General features: G+C 38.0%; 1 protein-coding gene across 1 annotated transcript; it reads left to right on the forward strand.

Moving 5' to 3' along the window:
- The first annotated feature begins 5,079 nt into the window (after positions 1-5,079).
- LOC128473778 (acrosin-like) lies at positions 5,080-7,186 on the forward strand. Its single transcript, XM_053456015.1, has 5 exons — positions 5,080-5,149; positions 5,522-5,720; positions 6,072-6,337; positions 6,604-6,749; positions 6,923-7,186. The coding sequence occupies exons 1-5, from the start codon at positions 5,080-5,082 to the stop codon at positions 7,184-7,186; spliced, it is 945 nt and encodes a 314-aa protein (XP_053311990.1).
- The last annotated feature ends 12,165 nt before the right edge of the window (positions 7,187-19,351 follow it).

Genomic DNA, 19,351 nt, shown 5'->3' on the forward strand with positions numbered 1-19,351 from the left:
AATAAATAATAAAAAAACAATAAAGTGAGCTAAGTGATGTCATTGTGATGTCACTGGCATTAATAACATGTTCAAGAGGTCCCTAACCATTTAAAAGAAAAAACATTTCAAAAAATAAAATAAAAAAATTTAAATATATAAAAAAGATAATAAAAACCCTTACATCCCATTGCCCTAACACAACATCTAAACAGTATAACCCTCCTGCCCTCGTTCACAGTCCCCAAATCCGTTAAGCCATAAGCATAAAAATTCTACGAATAATGTACACTTTATAGTATGTTCCCTAAAAGTGCTGTGAAAGTATGGAAAAATCTATATAAATTAGGTATTTCTGAATTCCATCACTTTACCTAATTTTGTGAGGATTCAGAGGAAAAAGTTATAAAAAATTAGGTGTTTTTACTAAATTTCACATCCTAAATTTTCAGCTAACCATCTAGCTATGGTATCAGAAGAAAGCTCTATCTCTCCTTGAAAAACCAATATATAGTTTACATGGGTACACTATTCGCAGGAAAAGAGAATAATCGCTAAACCGACATACTGCAAAAATGGGAAAATTGCTGCGGGGTTTGACGTACCAAAAAACCCTGGGACTGAAGGGGTTAATACATCAAAAGAGGGTCATGTGACCATTTCTGATAAGCACTATTTAAATCAAATGTATAGAGTTAAATTTAAAAATCTAATGAAATGATAGTGATATTGATCTAGTAATTCTAGATCCCGTTAGATTGTGACCCGGCTGTTAACAAGATTATTATAGGGCAAAAGTGTCATTGATACATTGATGACTAGTTTCAGATGTAAGATATCTATGACTTAAGTAGGGCTGCAACAACGAATCGATAAAATCGATAATAATCGATTATGAAAATCGTTGTCAACGATTTTCATAATCGATTAGTTGAATCGATTTTTATCGATTTATAAAATTATGTTTTTCAAGGCAAACGCTCTGAAAAACTCCCGTCCTTCTATAATCCGATCTCAAATAGAGATCGGATTATAACAGTAGAATCCAGACCCCCCCGCAAAGCTGCAGGAGACCTGGATCCTCTCTGCCACCCGGTGAGGGTCTGTGCAAAACGCGCAGACATCCTCCACTTCTCCCCTCCCCTTCCGCTTCTCCCCTCCACTTCCGCCGGGGCTTCTATTACTGAACCCGGCGTCACGTGACCTTCCGGTGCGGCTTCCATCATGGAAGCCCCAACGGAAGCGGAGGGGAGAAGCGGCTGTCTGCGCGCATCGCACAGACTCCTACCGGCTGCCGGAGAGGATCCAGGTCCCGTGCAGCGCCTGCAGGGGATTTGGATTTTAGTGCGCGATGTGCGCAACCTCGCTACTTCATCTCGCTGCCACTTCTACCTGCCCCACCAGGGGTTAATATATCAACAGAAGAAAAACAGGACAAGTAAGCAGCACTGGGTAAGTATTATCTTTATTTTTATGCTCAGTTGCCCTGTGTTTCTTCTGTTGATATATTAACCCCTGGTGGGGCAGGTAGAATTTTTGCGGGATCTATTAATTATGTGAATTTGTTTTTTTGTTTTTTTTGATGTCTATAATATTTGATTTATTGTCCATCTATTTATATATATTTATATTGTATTGTGTATTTATTTATTTTTTGTCTATATTTAATAAATATAAATAAACAATTTTAGTGATGTCAGTTTTTCTTATATCGGGGGGCATAAGACATATCAGTGGGGACAGTGGCATAAAGGGGCTATAAGGATTATCAGGGGGGACAGTGGCATAAAGGGGCTATAAGGCATAGCAGGGGGGGCAGTGGCATAAAGGGGCTATAAGGCATATCAGGGGGGACAGTGGCATGAAGGTGCTATAAGGCATATCAGGGGGCACAGTGGCATCCCAGTGGCATATAGGGGTAAAAGGCATATCGGGGCATGGTGGCATATCAAGGGTAAAAGGCATATAGGGGGCTATAAGGCATATCAGGAGGGCACAGTGGCATATATGGGGCTATAAGGCATATCAGGGGGCTCAGTGGCATATAGGGGGCTATAAGGCATATCAGGAGTGGTATTAGGCATATCAGGAGTGGTATTAGGCATATCAGGAGGGGTATAAGGTATATCAGGGGACAGAGTGGCATATAGGAGGTATCCCCTTATACCTCCTATATGCCACTCTATCCCCTGATATGCCTTATACCCCTCCTGATATGCCTTATAGCCCCCTATATGCCACAGTGGCATCTCTGACATATAGGAGGGTATAAGGCATATATATAGGGGCAGAGTAGCATATAGGGGTATAAGGCATTTCTGGGACAGAGAGGCAAGCTGGGGGTGAGATGTGCATAACTGGGCAAAAATAGTTTACATGAATATTTACTAGTAAAGCTTTTTTTGGTATTTTTTGGGTTCTTGTTAAAATATAGCTTTAATTATTATGTCAGTAAAATAAGAAGGTGAATCGTGAAATGCCATTGTAAATTATAAGTTTTTATTTTAAATAAACGAAAAATTTGCATATTGTTTTTTTTTACCCGATTAATCGATTAATCGAAAAAACAATCGGCCAACTAATCGATTATGAAAATAATCGTTAGTTGCAGCCCTAGACTTAAGCATGTATTAGTAGAATTACTGGGCAGTAACTGCTAGCAGACTAGTCCTTGGTAATCACAAACACTACAGGCCACAGTTAGTTTCCATACCTGGGAACTTCTGGGCTCTGGCTACGCGGAGTCTTTCCTTGTGGGACCCGGCCAGGACTGCACACTGTCAGGGGGTCGGTCCCATGACATTAGTGGGAGTTCCCGCTGACGTCGTAAGAGTTCCCGCTGAAGGCAGCTGGAAAACCCCTATTTAAAGGAAAAATGGGCGGGAGCGGGGGCGTGTCTTGAGCCAGAGAACCGGAGAAGCGGGTATGGTGATGTCCATATCTTTTCCCCTTAATTGTCACAGAGTAAGAAGAAGTTGGAGAAAAGCTAAAGGTTCAAGATGAAAGATGAAACAATACCCTATAAGACAAGTGCATGTCTGATGGGTACTACATGTTTTGTGGTTCATATCAACCAGTTATAGAAAAGTCTCTGCTGCTGGCTTCGACCTACTTTACGCAGAACATTGTCAGCTTTCTTGCTTGCTGTTGAAGATTACTTCTCATACTCAAAACTTATTTGGTGGGATGTAAGCCATGTTTTTCTTGGATTATAAATGCCAATATAAGTCCAGAGCGCTCCATTTTTACATCAGTCAAGAGAATAAAAATAGCAGCTTCATAAACCATCTAAATGAATCTTCATCAGGCCGCCTCTGTGCAAAATAGTGGCCCAAGCAAGACCTGTCTGTAAACTAAGACCGGCCAAAACCTTATTAATTCCACGTTGCTGCCATGGGTCAAATGCAGAGAAGGTAAAAGAACCCGTGCCCCTAATTCCTTCAAGCCTATCTACAGTATATATATATATATATATATATATATATATATATATATATATATATATATGTTTTATTTATTTAAATCTATACATTTCTTTTAAATAGTGCTTATCAGAAATGATGTGACCCTCTTTTGATGTATTCATTTTTGTTTTATGTTTACAATAAATAATTAATAATGAGTCAGTAAAGCATTACCATAGGGCTCAGTAAGAGCAGGAGCCATACCTACCCAGCACCCAGTCACCTGGTAACGGCACTGGCTGCAAGTTTTTATTCAACAAAACTCCATGAAGAGCTACTGCATGGGCTCATATAACCAAGTGCATACATGACATGCATGCACACACATAGATATTCATGCACACACATAGATATTCATGCCCACACACAGACATACGTGTACACACACAGACATACGTGTACACACACAGACATACGTGTACACACACAGACATACATGCAGAATAGGACCACCATGTGCATCCATACAGATATATCCCCACATATATTGACACACACAGCAGTATACACACTGACAGCTCCTACCTGCAGAGCATCTCTTCCTGTAGTGGCAGGTTAATGGCTGGGGATCCTTGCATTTTCCTTACATGCAGAACCATGAAGACTCCATTTTAACTTATTCCATGTGACTGCTGAAAGAGCTTGTTACTGGTAGATCTGTCACAGGATCACATGACAGGAAGTTGCAAACTGACTCTGCCATCTCTGATGCCTGTAATGGAGTCTGTGTCTTGGCAAATACCCCTGCTGGAAGAGGAGCCCCATACAGCAAGTGAGTCTCCATCTACACCCTCACCTCACCCACCCAAGTACTGGACAGATGCTTCAACTACACTGCAGCAGGTGAGGCCCCAACCGCCAGGGCTCCGGAGCAACTGCCCCATTTGCCCCATTGTTAGGCTCAGTGCAAGGGAGCATGAATATGTGTGTATGAGTATGTGAGTATGTGTATTTATATATATAAATATATCTATAAATAAATATATATATATACACACACACACTAAATCGTTCACACAATGTACTTAGCTGTTAGAACAATTTCTAGTTGTAACTCGATTGCAAAAGGGTTCTCTAACGATCAATTAGCCATTGCAACACAGTAGTGATGGGAGTGAGAAATGGCCTCTTTACGCCTATGAAGATATTTCATTACAAATCTGCTGTTTCCAGCTACAATAGTCATTTACAACATTAACAGCGTCTGCTCTGTATTTCTGATCCATTTCATGTTATTTTAATGGACAAAATTTGCTTTTCTTTTAAAAACAGGAACATTCCTGTGATCCCAAACTTGCATGATCCATGCTTTATTGCTTAATACTTATATATATAAGGGTAAATAGAACAAACAAACACAGGGTACTCGTTTCAATGACTTCCTTTAATTGCATTTAATGATCACTTTTTGTATTATGAAAGCAGCAAATTAATAGTTTTTATTAAATGATAGAGAAGAAGCACATTTTTTTCTTGCATTTTTCTTGCCTTGATCCTTAATGTGTGCCTGTGATTGGCTAAGATTCATTATTTTGTGACCTAGTAGAGGCCTTGACAATGTCATAATACACACAGGTACACATATTCTATGCAGTCTGTGCATAAGATGACAGCTTTTTAGTGCACAGCACTAACCATGAAGCTGTTCCTAATCGGATTTATAATTTGGGCTCTTTTCATTGTTTATGGGAGCTCTGAAGATGGAGGTGAGTTTATTACAGAGAATTTGGCATCAGAAGCTTTAAGGAAAATATAAGGCAGAGATTGTTACCATTAACATTGCAATTTATGGATGTGTTATAGTTTTACAGCTTATTCTATTATAATTAAATATTTAACCCCCCTTTCATCCTTTGTACTAATTTAAACAGGTTGTTGTCTAACTGTCAAATAGTTTAAAATATCACATTTAATAAAATGTGTACCCTGGATTATTAATAGTCTGTTTATACCACTAAATTCAATCTTACTTTATTCTTAAAAAATATAGTGGAGTAACTTACATTTATTTTTTGTGTGTTATTTTACTTTAAACCAAAATCTCCTGTTTCTCAAATGTCTTGTCATTTCCGTTTCAGTCTGTGGAAACAGACCCCTAGTGCAGGATTTCCGTGGCTCCCGCGTGGTTGGGGGAAAGGATGCGGAGCCCGGTAACTGGCCCTGGACAGTGAGTATCCAGGAGGAAATCGCCAAAGAGTATTTTCATTTATGCGGAGGTGTCGTCCTGAATCCTTCGTGGGTTCTGACAGCTGCCCATTGTTTTAAGGATATCGGCAAGTAAGTAACTTAATTTTTTTATGGCAGAAAGTGCAGAATTAGTACGGTCTAGGAGACAGGAGCCAGTGCGTATTGCAATACAAATAACTGTAATCTTTTAATAGAAACATTTAACATAAATCCCATAACCAGAACCCTAGTCATCTATTCTTTAGGAGAAACCATGGATATGCTTATTTCCTGAATATCTGCATAATACACGACTATTTTTGGGGAAATTCAAACACCTGACTTTATGTGGGGGCTCGTTCCTTTATGATATAACAAAAAAACAAATGTTCTGGTTAATATGATATTTATTAATGCTTGAAAAAGTAAGACAACTTATAAAATGTACCTTGGTTTATTCAGTGAATATTTTTCCTGGAGACTTGTTTTTGGCGCCAACCAACTATCACAGATGGGGACAAAGGTTCAGATCCGTACCATAACAGAAAAGATTCAGCATGAGAAATATGATCCGGAAACGGAGAGCAACGACATCGCTTTGCTTAAGCTGAACAAGCCCATCATATTTGACGACTACACTCAGCCAGCGTGTCTCCCTGCCAAACAGGCGATTCTGAGTAAAATGGACGACTGCTACATCGCAGGCTGGGGTGTCATTGAGGAAGGATGTAAGCACAGCTTTAGCCGTAGATTTTGTACATATGTATAGACTTTCTCCTTATCTCAGAGTTGTGGGTTTCTTTCCCTTGTGACCCCTTTCCAGGGATTTCTCTCTTGTGTTGCCTTTCTGGACTTTGGGAACAGGTGGCCCCATTGTAAGTGTGGTGGGAGGCACATGGGGTGGTAGAGGGCACGGAGTCCATTTGTAGGTTCCTGTTGGCCCAAGGTTTTCTGAGGCCAGCTCTGCATTTAATAACTCTTTTTTTCTCTTCAGCTACTGAAGCATCGGATATCCTCCAGGAAGCTCCTGTGAACCTGATTCCGGTGGAACGCTGCAACAGCCCAACCTGGTATAACGGAGCTTTGGGTAACTACAACCTCTGTGCTGGATATGAACAGGGAGGCATTGATAGCTGCCAGGTAAGCCAATTTCCCCCCACATGTCTTTTTTTACTCAGTGATGATGCATTGTTAATGTTTTCAACATCCCGGTTAGTACTTGTTTTATAAAACTGGGCCGATGAACAGTCGGGGAAATGGTAATTGTTTAAAGTCTTTATTAAGGAATGTTTTCTTTTCTTTGAATCACGCAGGGTGACAGTGGTGGACCGTTGATGTGCAAAAACCACAAAACTAAGTTTTATGCTGTGGTTGGCATAACCAGCTGGGGCTCCGGCTGTGGCCAGAAGCAAAACCCTGGAATCTACACCTCGACCCAGTTCTACCTGGAGTGGATCTTTAAACACCTCAACGACCAGAAGAAACCTGCATCTAAATCTCTGAAGATGAAGGCCGCAAAAAAAATCTGGCCAAAATTAGCCAAAAAACTCGGCAAAGCTGGCAAGAAGACCAATTAATTTTAGGGTGCTCCAGAAATAGAAGAATCCATCAAATCTGGGCCATCTCCTCTACAAGAGAGAATAACATGTCAGCGATGAGTAGACTTGATTGTGTTAGCCGAAAAACTCGGCAAAGCTGGCAAGAAGACCTATTGATTTTAGGGTGCTCCAGAAATAGAAGAATCCATCAAATCTGGGCCATCTTCTTTACAAGAGAGAATCACATGTCAGCAATGAGTAGACCTGATTGTGTAGATTAGTAAGACAATAAATAGAAAAGCATCAAAAAGACTGTTGAATGTTTGATATTTTTTTTATATTTAAACAGCATTTTTTTATTTTTTAAGTGTCTGCAAAGCCACACACAGGGAATATTACCAAACTGACTGTATATATATATATATATATATATATATATATATATATATATATATATATATATATATATATATATAATGTGGGTGCATTCAATGAGAAAGAGGGAAATAATGGTTAAATAATGACAAAAATTGGTTTTGGTCCTGTAGCATAAAATAGTGATGCTTCTTAAGTGGTTAATAATCCCATGAGTCAGGGTTACCCAAGCAGTGATGAGCCAGAAGCAATCACCATATCAATAACTAGACTTCAGCTATATAAGATGATTGATTGTAATTGCCTCCCAGGTAGATTCTTGGTGAAGTAAGTGATTTAAAACTCCCTGCTCAATCCCACCAACATCATATCCCTTTTCCCCGCATATCTGTGGCTGGAGTTTTCCTCTTATATGATATCACCTTTGGTGAAGAGTACTTGATATCAGCAACAGTGGTTGGTTATTTGTTACTGGGAACTAAAACACAGTTACTGGATACTATGTAGGGTTTCAGTAAGATCATGGTAGTTCATAGAGTGATTAGGCTTTCTAACACAAGTCATAGATGTTAATGATGCAGTTATGGAAATTCAGCAGTGTTATAGCAATTAAGCTATCCTGACCACAGGACACGACCAAGGATCCTCAATGTGAGTTCTGCTTTTTTTTGAAATTGTTCTTATTTACCTTGAGAAAGACTGGCACATATCATATAAACAATTCTCATATAAACAAATATCAAATGTTTTTGGGGTGAGTAAAATAAAAAGACACAAAAAATAATGATATAAAAGAGGCAATCCATCCGTAGATTTAAAAAAATGACTAAGAAATGACTATGTATTTTATGTTAAACAAGTGCCATCTAGTGGTCTGCATAGAAAACGCTAGCACATTTTCCAAAAATACAATTCGCCTAGTGCATTTTCTATCCTGGGGTGGAATATTCAACTTTTATGTGCTTTGTAATCTGTGTGACTAAAAGGAAGATACCAGAAGAGTCCAGGCTAGGTTTGCCAAAGTCACAGTGTAAGATCACCAGTTGCTTCATATAGAAGCCAATGCCTTGCTCCTACTTTTATTTTCCTTAAAGACAACTATCTAACTGCAGTCAGTTATTTTCACTGTATAGTTAGAATTCAAGCATTTCTATTCATTTTGATTATTTTTTATTGTATATGCTGAAATATATATTAGCGTCCCCCAATGTATAATCTAAATAAGGACGGGTAGCCCATTAAATAGTGAAGTGCTTGTTACTGGGACTAACTAATTACATATGGTGGGTCCCAATCAATATTAAACATGGCTGGCCTCTACGTTGCCAAATTAAATATAGGGAAAATGGGTAAAACTAATGGAAGGTAATTTGTAAAATGCATTTTTTAAGCTCTTCAAATTGTCATTCCAAAAGCAATTAACTGTACTATGGCATGATTGTTAAAGAAAGGGCCGCAATACAAAAAAACTAAAACAATCTGAAGGGCACAGCTGGAAGACAGACAAATGAAATAAGCAAGTGTTCTGAGGCTAAATTTGTTGTATTCTGTTTATATATTTTTAAGCGGGCAATTAGCATTGTTACACTTGCCATAGTAAAATGCTACCTGTTGTGACTTATTTAATAATGATTATAATTGCTATGTTGCAGGCTACAGAGACAACATGGTTTCCAGAATCACTCGCATACCGAATTGGGTCTTAATTTTGTATTGTTTGCTGTAATTACAGGATTTTATAGGTGTTGAAGTGAAAATCTGCATTTCATTTAATACAGCTGCACAGGACAATGAACTTGGCATCACTGTTTAGCGCATTTGTCTGGTTGAGCATGGGCGTAAATTGTGAGTCACGTTGTTTACGCAAGTTCTCTGGTCAAAGCTCACAGAAAACATAAGGGCTATTTAACGATACAGAAAAAAAGGAACTAGCTTACCTGTAATATATATGCCCATAAAATAATGGATGTATTAATAATACAATAATGTCAAATAATAAAAAAATGTAAAGATTTAAAATGATGAGTTGTGAAGGGTATTATTATTATTATTAATTATTATTATTAAGATTATTTATTTATTAGTAAACTTGCCTGCAAATCTGGCAAAGTCCAAATGAGGTTGAATAGCATTTTGATTCTTGCAAGGGCCTCACGTCAGATGGTGGTTTGCAGAGGGCTTGGGAGGATTCAGGAAAGTTACAAGAGGGGTGAACCTGTTGGGGACAACTTTATTTTTCATATGCTCTTCTGCATTAATAATGCAAAGTGCCATCTACCTTCAGTCAATTACAAATATAGTCCGTGCTTAATTTTCATTAAACAAAACCAGGGTTCTTTGTCGTTCGAAATATACACGTGCTCATACATTACAAGTGACGTAATTGCTGATCTTTATAAAAAGATGTGGACAAATATAGTAACAGTAACTGAAATATATTTAGTAATATATGAACCTGCCACAATGTATAGCATTTTTAAAAACCTTACAGGTTATGATCAATTTTTAGATGCACCAAATATGTTCTTGGTATAAGCCAAAGGAAACCCGGAGTTGGTTATTTTTGTAGGTCCTAAATGAGGAAAAGACCTCTGATGCCCCCAAATTTTAGGTGAGATAGAAACTGTCTTACTAATAACCAAGGTGCTTGACATTCTACAGTGGGCCTGAAGATATGAAGATGGACACATTTATTTAGGGTTTGGATTTTTCACATGTCACCTTGGGTGTTTGATTGCCTCTTACTACGTTTTAGGTATAAGCTACGGGAAAATCTCCATACTGTGGTTTTCTTAATGTTTAGTAAATGGCTCTTTAAACTTACCTTAGATTTCAAATGAAACGTTCTTCATATTTGCTCATTTTATTTTAAATATTTCAGAAACATATTTGAACGTAAAGTGTAAGATTTTTGTTGTTCTTTCAGAAGAGTGAGGACTTCTTACTAGCAGCTGGACATTAGTGACAACCAGGGGCCGCTTGCCCTCCTCAATAACTCATATACGCACTAGCACATACACAATTACTATAACCAACACACAGACACTCACTTTGATACATACACACTCACTCTAGCATACATACATGCACACAATCATACATGTACACTTACACACACTTACTCTAACACACTTATTCACACCATCACATCTCACAGATTTAATTTGCCCACAATCTTTCTTTAAAGCTGTTCACTCATTATGTGCAGTATAAAATCAATTGCCCCCTGCCTCCTGAATCAGTCGGCCCCTGTTCCCTACTGAGCTCATTGAGTGCACCTGATCCTGACCCTAAGCCAGAATATGCCACTGTTGGTTTGGATTTCAGAAACAAACATAGACACGCAGTATAGTTTTTACCATAAGCTAAAACTAAAGAAGTGTTTTTGTCTACAACATGCTACACCCTATGGGAAAAATATGCATAAAATATCTATTCATACCCAGGGAAGACAGTTATGAAAGTAGAAAGACACTCTATCCCCTAGGTCTTTAGTCTTTTTAAAGTAAGTTGCAGCCAGAGATCCACAGCAAGCAGCTAATTAATACTATGTATGATAATTATGTATAATAAAAAGCTCAGCAGTACTGCGTCAATTTTTAAGAGCATGGATTGTGTAGACTACGAAGATGAAATCCCTCCAGCGGCAGTAAAAATGACAAATATAGAACTTCTTAATTCTGCCATATGTTGCTGACAGAATAAAATATTAAAGGAAAGAGAAGCTCTTAAAAGGAGAGATTCCATGCAATTATTTTTGTTAAAAGGTCTTCATTGTCAAGTTGTCAAAAGGTTTTTATGTGCCCTTTCCAGCTGGTGAAAAAGTGTTATGTTTTAGAGGGTATTCATTGATCAAAATGATTCTTTGAAACATGGTGTAACATTTTTACATTAAAAGGAGCTAAACAATGTTCCATTTTAATAGGCAAAAACAACGTGTGTCTTTTTACTTTAGTATCTGAAAAGAACATTCGGAATGCTTTTTCAGGCAGCAAAAGAGATAAGAAATATGACATTAGTAATAGCATCATAAAAACGCTACATTCTAAAAGAAGAACAAGGGCCATGTATTATGTGCAAAATCTATTTATCAAACAAACATATGTTACAAAGACAACGTAGTATTTAGTTGCAGCACAACAACTTGCCAAATCATACAGGGACTAAACAAAACTATAAGTCATTTAATAGAAGTCTAAATGATGAATAGTGACTATTGTAAGAATTGTAATTCATTTTTTCACTTCTTTCCAGAGCTTTGAACAGCCTCGCTCATCCAGAAACATTAGCTTTCTTAATCTCTGGCCAAAGGTAGATTAAAGAGCTTGGGGCCCTGGAGCACTTATACAAAAGTCCCCAGGGTGGCATGTAACAGATTGGAGGGGTAGGGTTAATATAGTTGGCTCTTGTTGCTTAGTTAGGGTCATTAGAGTAAGGTTGAAAGTTCTCGCATGGCTCGCGCCACACTTCAGTGGGAATTTTGAGTATAAATACTGGTGGTGCAGTGGTAGTTTTTCAGTACCCAAGGAAAACTGTGACCTGTACGCCCTAATTTTGTTTTGTTTTTTTCACTTGTTTTTTTACTTTTATTGGGGGTAATGTCATTGGGGGTCATTGTGTTTATTCGCAAATGATTCATTGTTATCAGCCACATTATCCAATTCCACCACATGCGTTTCTAGACTACAGCCAAATGTAGTCAGGAGCATTGAATTAACCCCAGTATGTTTCTTAGACTGTTTCACAAATAAAGTACATTAAAAGATAAGCAAGAAAACTCTGCATTTGCTGTCCATCAAATGTTTGCTGATTCCTATATGTAAGAGTTTGGAAATATGTTTCCATTGGATTTCACTGCACCATAACTACTAATAACGTTTGACCACCTGAATAGGTCAGAACCCTTTATATATTTAAAGAAGGGCTTTGCTTTTTGAGAGCGTAGTGTTTATTTAATATCTGTACACTGATGCAAAAGTGCGCGTTGACTACTTTAAAAATGTGCAAATTAGTTGAGTTCTAATATTAATTGAGTTTTAATAGATGATATTTAAAAAGAATGAAATGCCAAATTGCTCTTTTTTTCCTTCATTAATTGAAGAGCCTCTCAACTTCCCAAGGGATTAATGTTAAGAACCAATATGCGGTTAGAGTCAGGGACTAAGCTGCCAAAAGCCTGGCAGCCTGCAGAGACATAAACACTAATGGTTAAACGGCTGAGCTGCTGTCACTCAACCAGCAATGAATTCAATTAAAACATCTGTTCAATAGTCATCTTTGTTCATCTTCCATGCAAGAAGACCTTGTACAACCTGCTTTATTAAGAAAGAAAACTAGTAGGGCAAGAAATACAGTATTACTTTGAGGGAGATTATAGGGGAAGAAAAATGAATATAGGAGATGGCAGGCACCCTTCAGTAGAAGGAAAAAAAACAGAACAATAAACAGTAAAGAACAATAAAAAAGTAAATTCAGCATCTACTCCATCTACTTTCTTGCTATCCATTTTTTGGATAATGCATTAACGTGTTTATCATGTATACCAAGGCAAACTAAAGCAAGTCTTTGTTTTCATGTACGATTGTCTGCTAAATTCTAGTTTTGGCTCTTTTGCACCCTCTTAATCAATGTATCCCTGCATTACTGCGCTATTCTGCTGCTTACATTAGATACTAACAGTGGCCAGCAGATTCTTTCAAAATAATTTAGCGTATTGCTTAATGGCAAGCACTTTATCTACCAAATTAATTGGTATAATGAGCTTTTTCAATGATAATTAGATGGGGTTTTTTGTTTTTTTTTTTTAAACAAACAACTATTAGTATTATTTATCAACAAACTGATTAAAGCTCAACTTCAGTAAAAAAAAAAAATGTCTAAACCTCCTGTTTGGAAAACAATCAATAATGTTATTCTGAGTGAGTGATACAAAAACTTCTTAATTACTTCCCACAGGAAGTTCTAAGAGCGTTAACTTAATTAATAAGATGAAATAGGACATCGAAACAGCAGGTTGTTTAAGGAAATTGAGACAATGGTGCCACATGAAAAGCAATTGATTTTCATAACCAGCCTAGAGCATCTTGAGCATTGGTGTGCCATCTGCCCTGCTTCCCAGCAGGACAGTCACTGTGAATACCAACTCTGTTTAGAAGATCTAATAGATGTAAGGCGCAATAAACAGATCCACATTGACTACTAGAGCACCCTGCAGACTGACAACTGCTTTATCTCGGAGAAGGCAAGACGTCTCTTGTGATTAGTACCAGTTAATTAATCCAGTTGGAACGTTTGCATCTACTATTAATTGACACTTGAGCTGTGTTGTAATTAGTCCTCCCACCAGCTCTCAAAACAACATAAACTTAACCCACAAACCTTTCAAACTTGAAAGTTTGAGGATAAAATCTTAAGCGTCTGCAAAGGAATGTTTACGCTTCAGATATTTTATTCTTGATCTATACAACTCTTTTTTTCCAAACAATATATGAAAACAACCAAAACAAGTAATGAAGACATTTGTTGATATGCTTTATGACATATACACAAAAAAAGATGATGGAGAAGTTCTTAGGGGACCCGCTGTGTAATTGACACACACCTTATTAGGGTTATTACAATCCCTCTCTTGCTGTTATACATACAGTGGTTGCTCCATTCTTCTTCACGTAAGTACTTATATGAGTGTTTTCATCGCTTTTGAAAAATCCATGCTGTGGAAGAGCCTGCACTGTAGTTAACCACAAGTCATTGTAGCTTACTGTAGAGGAAGTTGGAAGCTTATTTTGCATTTGTTCAAAGGATGTTGTGATGCTCCTTGGCATTTCCAAGATTTCCATTCCATGACTCTCTACCCCAGTATAATCTAATAGTTCTCTCTTATTTCTTTGTTGGGGAGATCATTTCACCCTCCTGTCTTAGACATAGGCCTGCACAGAATGTTTTTGCTCCATTTCAATATGTTTTCCCTGTTGTATCTTTCCCAAAAAGGGTATAATTGCATCCCCTGTGTACCAGACCCTCCTGGATTAACTCTTTTCTTCATTGAACCTCTGTTTTCCTTGCCCTGCACCTGACCAGATCCTAGCCACAATTTCCCTGAAACTGTTTAACAGCTAGGACCTATGGAAGTGCCTGCTGACGTTTGACCCTAGATTTGTAGATGGCCCTTGCCCCACCAAAGCGCTCTTTTGTGGATCTATTGGGTACTTGATTGGATACAGGCGGGTTGGTTACTGAGAGGAAGCTCCCAGCTGCATCATGGCCGATTCCCGGACACTAAGTGAGGGTGGTAGGTGGTTTTGGGTGGGACATGGAAAGCTGAATAGCCAGATCCAGGTGTCAAATAGACCTCTATTACTTTATACTGTTATATTTTACTGTTGTATTGTGATATATTACTGTTCACTTAAATAGTGTCATGCCCTTCCTTATATAAGGGTCCTAACTGAAAGTCATATCTATACCATAGATGTCAAAATAGGTGGAGGCAAAGCCACATGTATCCCAGCGGAGGCTCAGGATTTCAATGTAGGAGGTCACCAGGTAGCCATGGAGGAGATCTGCAGAGGTCAGTATGGCTCCAGCCAAGATAAGGCTGAATTAATAAAGTAAGAAAAGCAGTAGCAGCATTCTTTGAAATAAAGCTATGTTGCATGATATGTTCTACAGAGTAAGTTATTTTGTCATAACTGAGTTTGTTTTCTTACACCTGGTAGGAATCTATTTGCAAGGGCTTTTATTATGTATTGAATGTGTGAGTATCAATTAGTGAAAGGAAACATATAGAATGATCTATTCCTTTTATTCAAGAGTTACTATTTATCTTTATTCTTAACAATAACCCAATCCTCAATACATGAGAGGGTAACGTTAATGCTTACTTTCTGGAACCTGGAAAAATAACATTCCTTGTTCAAAGTGTGTTTAATCGCAATACTAGTCAAAAAAAAGAAACAGCTTTCTTTCCGAGCAGCTTAGCCAAAGCTGTCCTTATGTTACTGCAGTGCTTACCGTTTCATCAAGTACTTAATGTTCAATTCTCTGCATGGTACATCTGTATGATACTTTCAAAGACCCCAAGGCACCAGAAGATTTTCTGCTCTCAAATGGTCTACTTGTGTTATGTGTCCTTTTATGCCGAAATTGTGGTTCTTTTTAGACTTGGAACAAACACATAACATATTGTGAGCCATGAAGTAGGAAATGTCTGTTCTATCTGCATCTTTTTAAAATTTATTTTGCTATATTTTTCCACCCTCCCTTGGTTTCGCTTTTTTATTAAATGTATTTCTTAAACCTCAACATGTGAACCATGAACAACTAATTACATCATTTATTTGTAACTTTTCACTAATCATTTTCCAACATAATACGCAATGCATGCATAAATCAAGTACTAAATAATCAAGAGCTTTAGTACGCTATACATGACATGAATATTTCATTCCCCCTCACTTATCTTCATTTTTGTAAATTTCTTTATTTCTTAAAGCTGTCACTCAGTACTCAGTTTACATATTGGCATAAGGAATACTTATGCATTAGAATAAATCAAGGGTGAAACCATCTTAACACCCTGTCTTTAAGATGGCTCCCTTTTTTTTAATTAAAAGTTACAATGTAAAAGGATGTGAAAAACAGACATCTACGTCCTTTTTGTTGTGTGCCACTCACTGATGTTGTGCACAAGGATGTGATATCATCTGAATGCTTATCAAGCAGTAAAAGTCATGGGCGGCACACGGGAACTCTGACATGAGTTCAATGTCATGAGGGTTGATGGCAGTTATAACATATGTTTTGTATCAGGAACCAGTTAAGATGTGTTGGATTTACTGTTCCAGATTGTACTACCAGTATATGCATGTGTACCTTTCCCACTTAAAGCTTGACTCACAGGCAACACATCTTTGCTTTTGGCACGCTAGGACAGGGTGTGTGCAGTGGGTAGCAGGTGTAGGGGGTGTCTACAAAACTAAGGGATATCATAAGTAGAAATACGTTCTCAGCACCACTGGTGACAAACCTGATGGCTTCGGCTTCTGGATAGTAAAAAAAACAAAAAAAAAAACAACAAAAAACACTGCAGTTAGAGTATCTCTTACAATCTGTTAATCTGTAAAATTTAAAAAAAAAAAAAGTGAAATTTGATTTTTAAAACCTTAGTGACAACTTTTGTAACTAACATTCCACCAGTCATTCTGCCTTTATATTTGCACATTTATTTGTTAATTTATTAATATGTGGTGACAAAATAGCTATCCTCCAAGTGTAACTAAATGGATAAAACATCTGTTCTTGATAAATGTGAGCTATTACTGTGACTTTACACAGCCTAGTCATTGTTTTCAATATTTTTTATCAGCGCTTGAGAACTCATGGACTCGGTTTGAGATATCTCTGTAACATTTCTTGCTTCGGCATGGCTGCTGACTACCTAATAGTATAGTAGAGGATAGTGTGCATCGCTTTACATTCATCCCTACACATTCTACTTCTATCACCTTTTTAGTCCCCATTTTGCACACAGGGCTTGATGAACTCACAGACCCATGTTATGCTGTTGTGTCTAAGAACTTAACATGAATCAATTTAAACAGCAAGTTTGTTGACTCAGCATTATAGTGTTGCTACTTGAACCAAATTGTATATATTTGGCAGAGTGGCTTAGTGTACATTTTATGCCCATGCATGCCAACGGTTCCAAAATTCATGGAATGGCAAAATAAGGCAACAGACAGAAACTTCAATCTACTCAAAACTTTGATCGGCAACAAAATAATTTCTCTGATGGTGAATTAGCATTTGCGTATGTAATTTGGAATGCAGATTCCCTGCTGAAATAACCATTTTGCCTTCAAACCATTTTGGGTTTGCCACACATCTGCAATCTCCTTCCAGTCTGGACGAACATGAAGGTTATGACTATACCAAAGTAAGTCAGCTATTAGTCCCACATAATCATATTTTAATGGTACATCTTTTTTTCATCTCCATACATTCTAATAACTTTTTCCCTGAAGGCTGAAACTTATTTCTACAGTTTTACAGAGCGTTATTCTGTTCTGTTAATAAGCAAGGAGTACAGCTGGCGTCTGTTTTAAATGAATGCTATTCCATTTCCAGCAATAACCGTTGAAAGATGAATGGCCATTTGGTCTCCTTTAGTTGTTCAGTAAGGATGCCAAGTAATACCAAAGGCTAATGTTTCACATACCAATAATTTGTTCCACAATTTTATAACAGAAACCTTATCTAAAGGGGCATGGTATCACTTTCAATAAATGGGCTAGGTTCTGTTGGCATGTGTTACATCATATGCAAGAGAAACTTTTACAGTTTTAAAAGTCACTGACATGCAAGGAGTGAGAATAAAGCCTGGGAATATAAGCCTTCTATGATTTCTCAAGAGTGCTATGAGCAAGCAGGAAGAAACTGATCTATGCACAAAAACTCCCCTTGTAAAGTATTATGTATTAACCGATTCAAAAGTTTGACCCTTAACCCAATCATAGCCCCAAACTCTTTTGAAACCATAGTTCCACATGTTAGTCCCAAGTACAGATGTGGCCCACCACCAAGGGATGTCTGGAACTTATTAGACCCAGGGATAAGCACAGCCAAGTGCCCCTGAACCTCTATTTCTTTTGGGGTGTAACTAGAAACTACAGGGCCCTGGTGCGAAAATTGCCCTAAAGCAATTTTGCCCCCCAGACATCGTGTGAACGCCACTTTTGCCCCAAAAAGCTTATCACTGCCATCTTTGTCCCAAACAGCCTGTCTGTGACCCTGCCCACATCACTTAATCAGATGATCTCTAGATTCTCTGTGCCGATAGCTCCAGGTAGTACCCATACATAATGGCTTTAAAGGGGTGGACAAGTGATCACAGGAGACCCCTGGGGCCCCTACAGTGATAACCCCGTCTTAGTTGTTTCCCCCTCCAACCATTATTGTTATCTCCCTAAAACATATCTTATCCTGACCTCGCTTATGGTCAAGCAGCCCAGGAGCAGTCTGGGTCAGAGATAAAAGTCATGTTGTACTCTTACCTGGAAATTATGAAATGGGAAATTTTTCACTGGGGGTGCCTGCCCCTGTCATCCACAATTTGTGCATGCCCTTAAGCCTGTCATACAAAATATGGATTCTGATACAATATATAGTTAGATTATTGCTGTCCAGACCCAGTCTATACGTCTCAAGGTCTCTGCCTTGCCAAAGTGGAACAACACGGCTGTAGCCCCAATCATAAATTTTTAAAAAGTAAACACCAAGTCCAAGACTGAACCATAGCCTTTACAATGAAACCAGACTTGCACCGGCCATTGGTCCTTCAAACTTTATTGCCATTAGTTTTGCAGAACTCTTTCTTGTTGTATGCAGCATCAGCTAGCCACACAAAAGTGTAAGATTGCAGCATGCAGCCATTTGTAAGCAGTAGGTGGTGATACATATGTCTTTTTATCACTTTTTGTAGTGCCAGGGTTTATTTTAATTCTCACTCCAGACCTGCATGAAACCATATGTAACGGGACGGCCTGAACTCCGACTGAGTACTTCCGCCAAACGTTGCTTTCTTCTGCTGGGACACCAGCAAATAACCACTTCAGGAGGTTTGCTTTTTTTGCTGATTTTGCTTGTTGTTTATGTCACTACTATTGCAATTACATTCAGTGATATATATACAGGAATTAAGATTTACAAGTAACCATTAGTACATAAATCATGAATAAGGATTCTGTATGGTCTGGTACAGGAGAAGATCCAGGAGATACCGTACCTAGTCTAGTGATGCCACCTGCCCTTTTTACATGTTGTTTCATG

The sequence above is a fragment of the Spea bombifrons genome, chromosome 2 (assembly GCF_027358695.1).
Source record: "Spea bombifrons isolate aSpeBom1 chromosome 2, aSpeBom1.2.pri, whole genome shotgun sequence".
Lineage (NCBI taxonomy): Eukaryota > Metazoa > Chordata > Amphibia > Anura > Pelobatidae > Spea > Spea bombifrons.

Coding starts and splice junctions, on each gene's coding strand:
- LOC128473778 (XM_053456015.1), top strand. CDS start 5,080: ATGAAGCTGTTCCTAATCGGATTTATAATTTGGGCTCTTTTCATTGTT. Junction 5,150..5,521: donor TGGGAGCTCTGAAGATGGAG/GTGAGTTTATTA, acceptor TTTCCGTTTCAG/TCTGTGGAAACAGACCCCTA. Junction 6,338..6,603: donor GGGTGTCATTGAGGAAGGAT/GTAAGCACAGCT, acceptor TTTTCTCTTCAG/CTACTGAAGCATCGGATATC.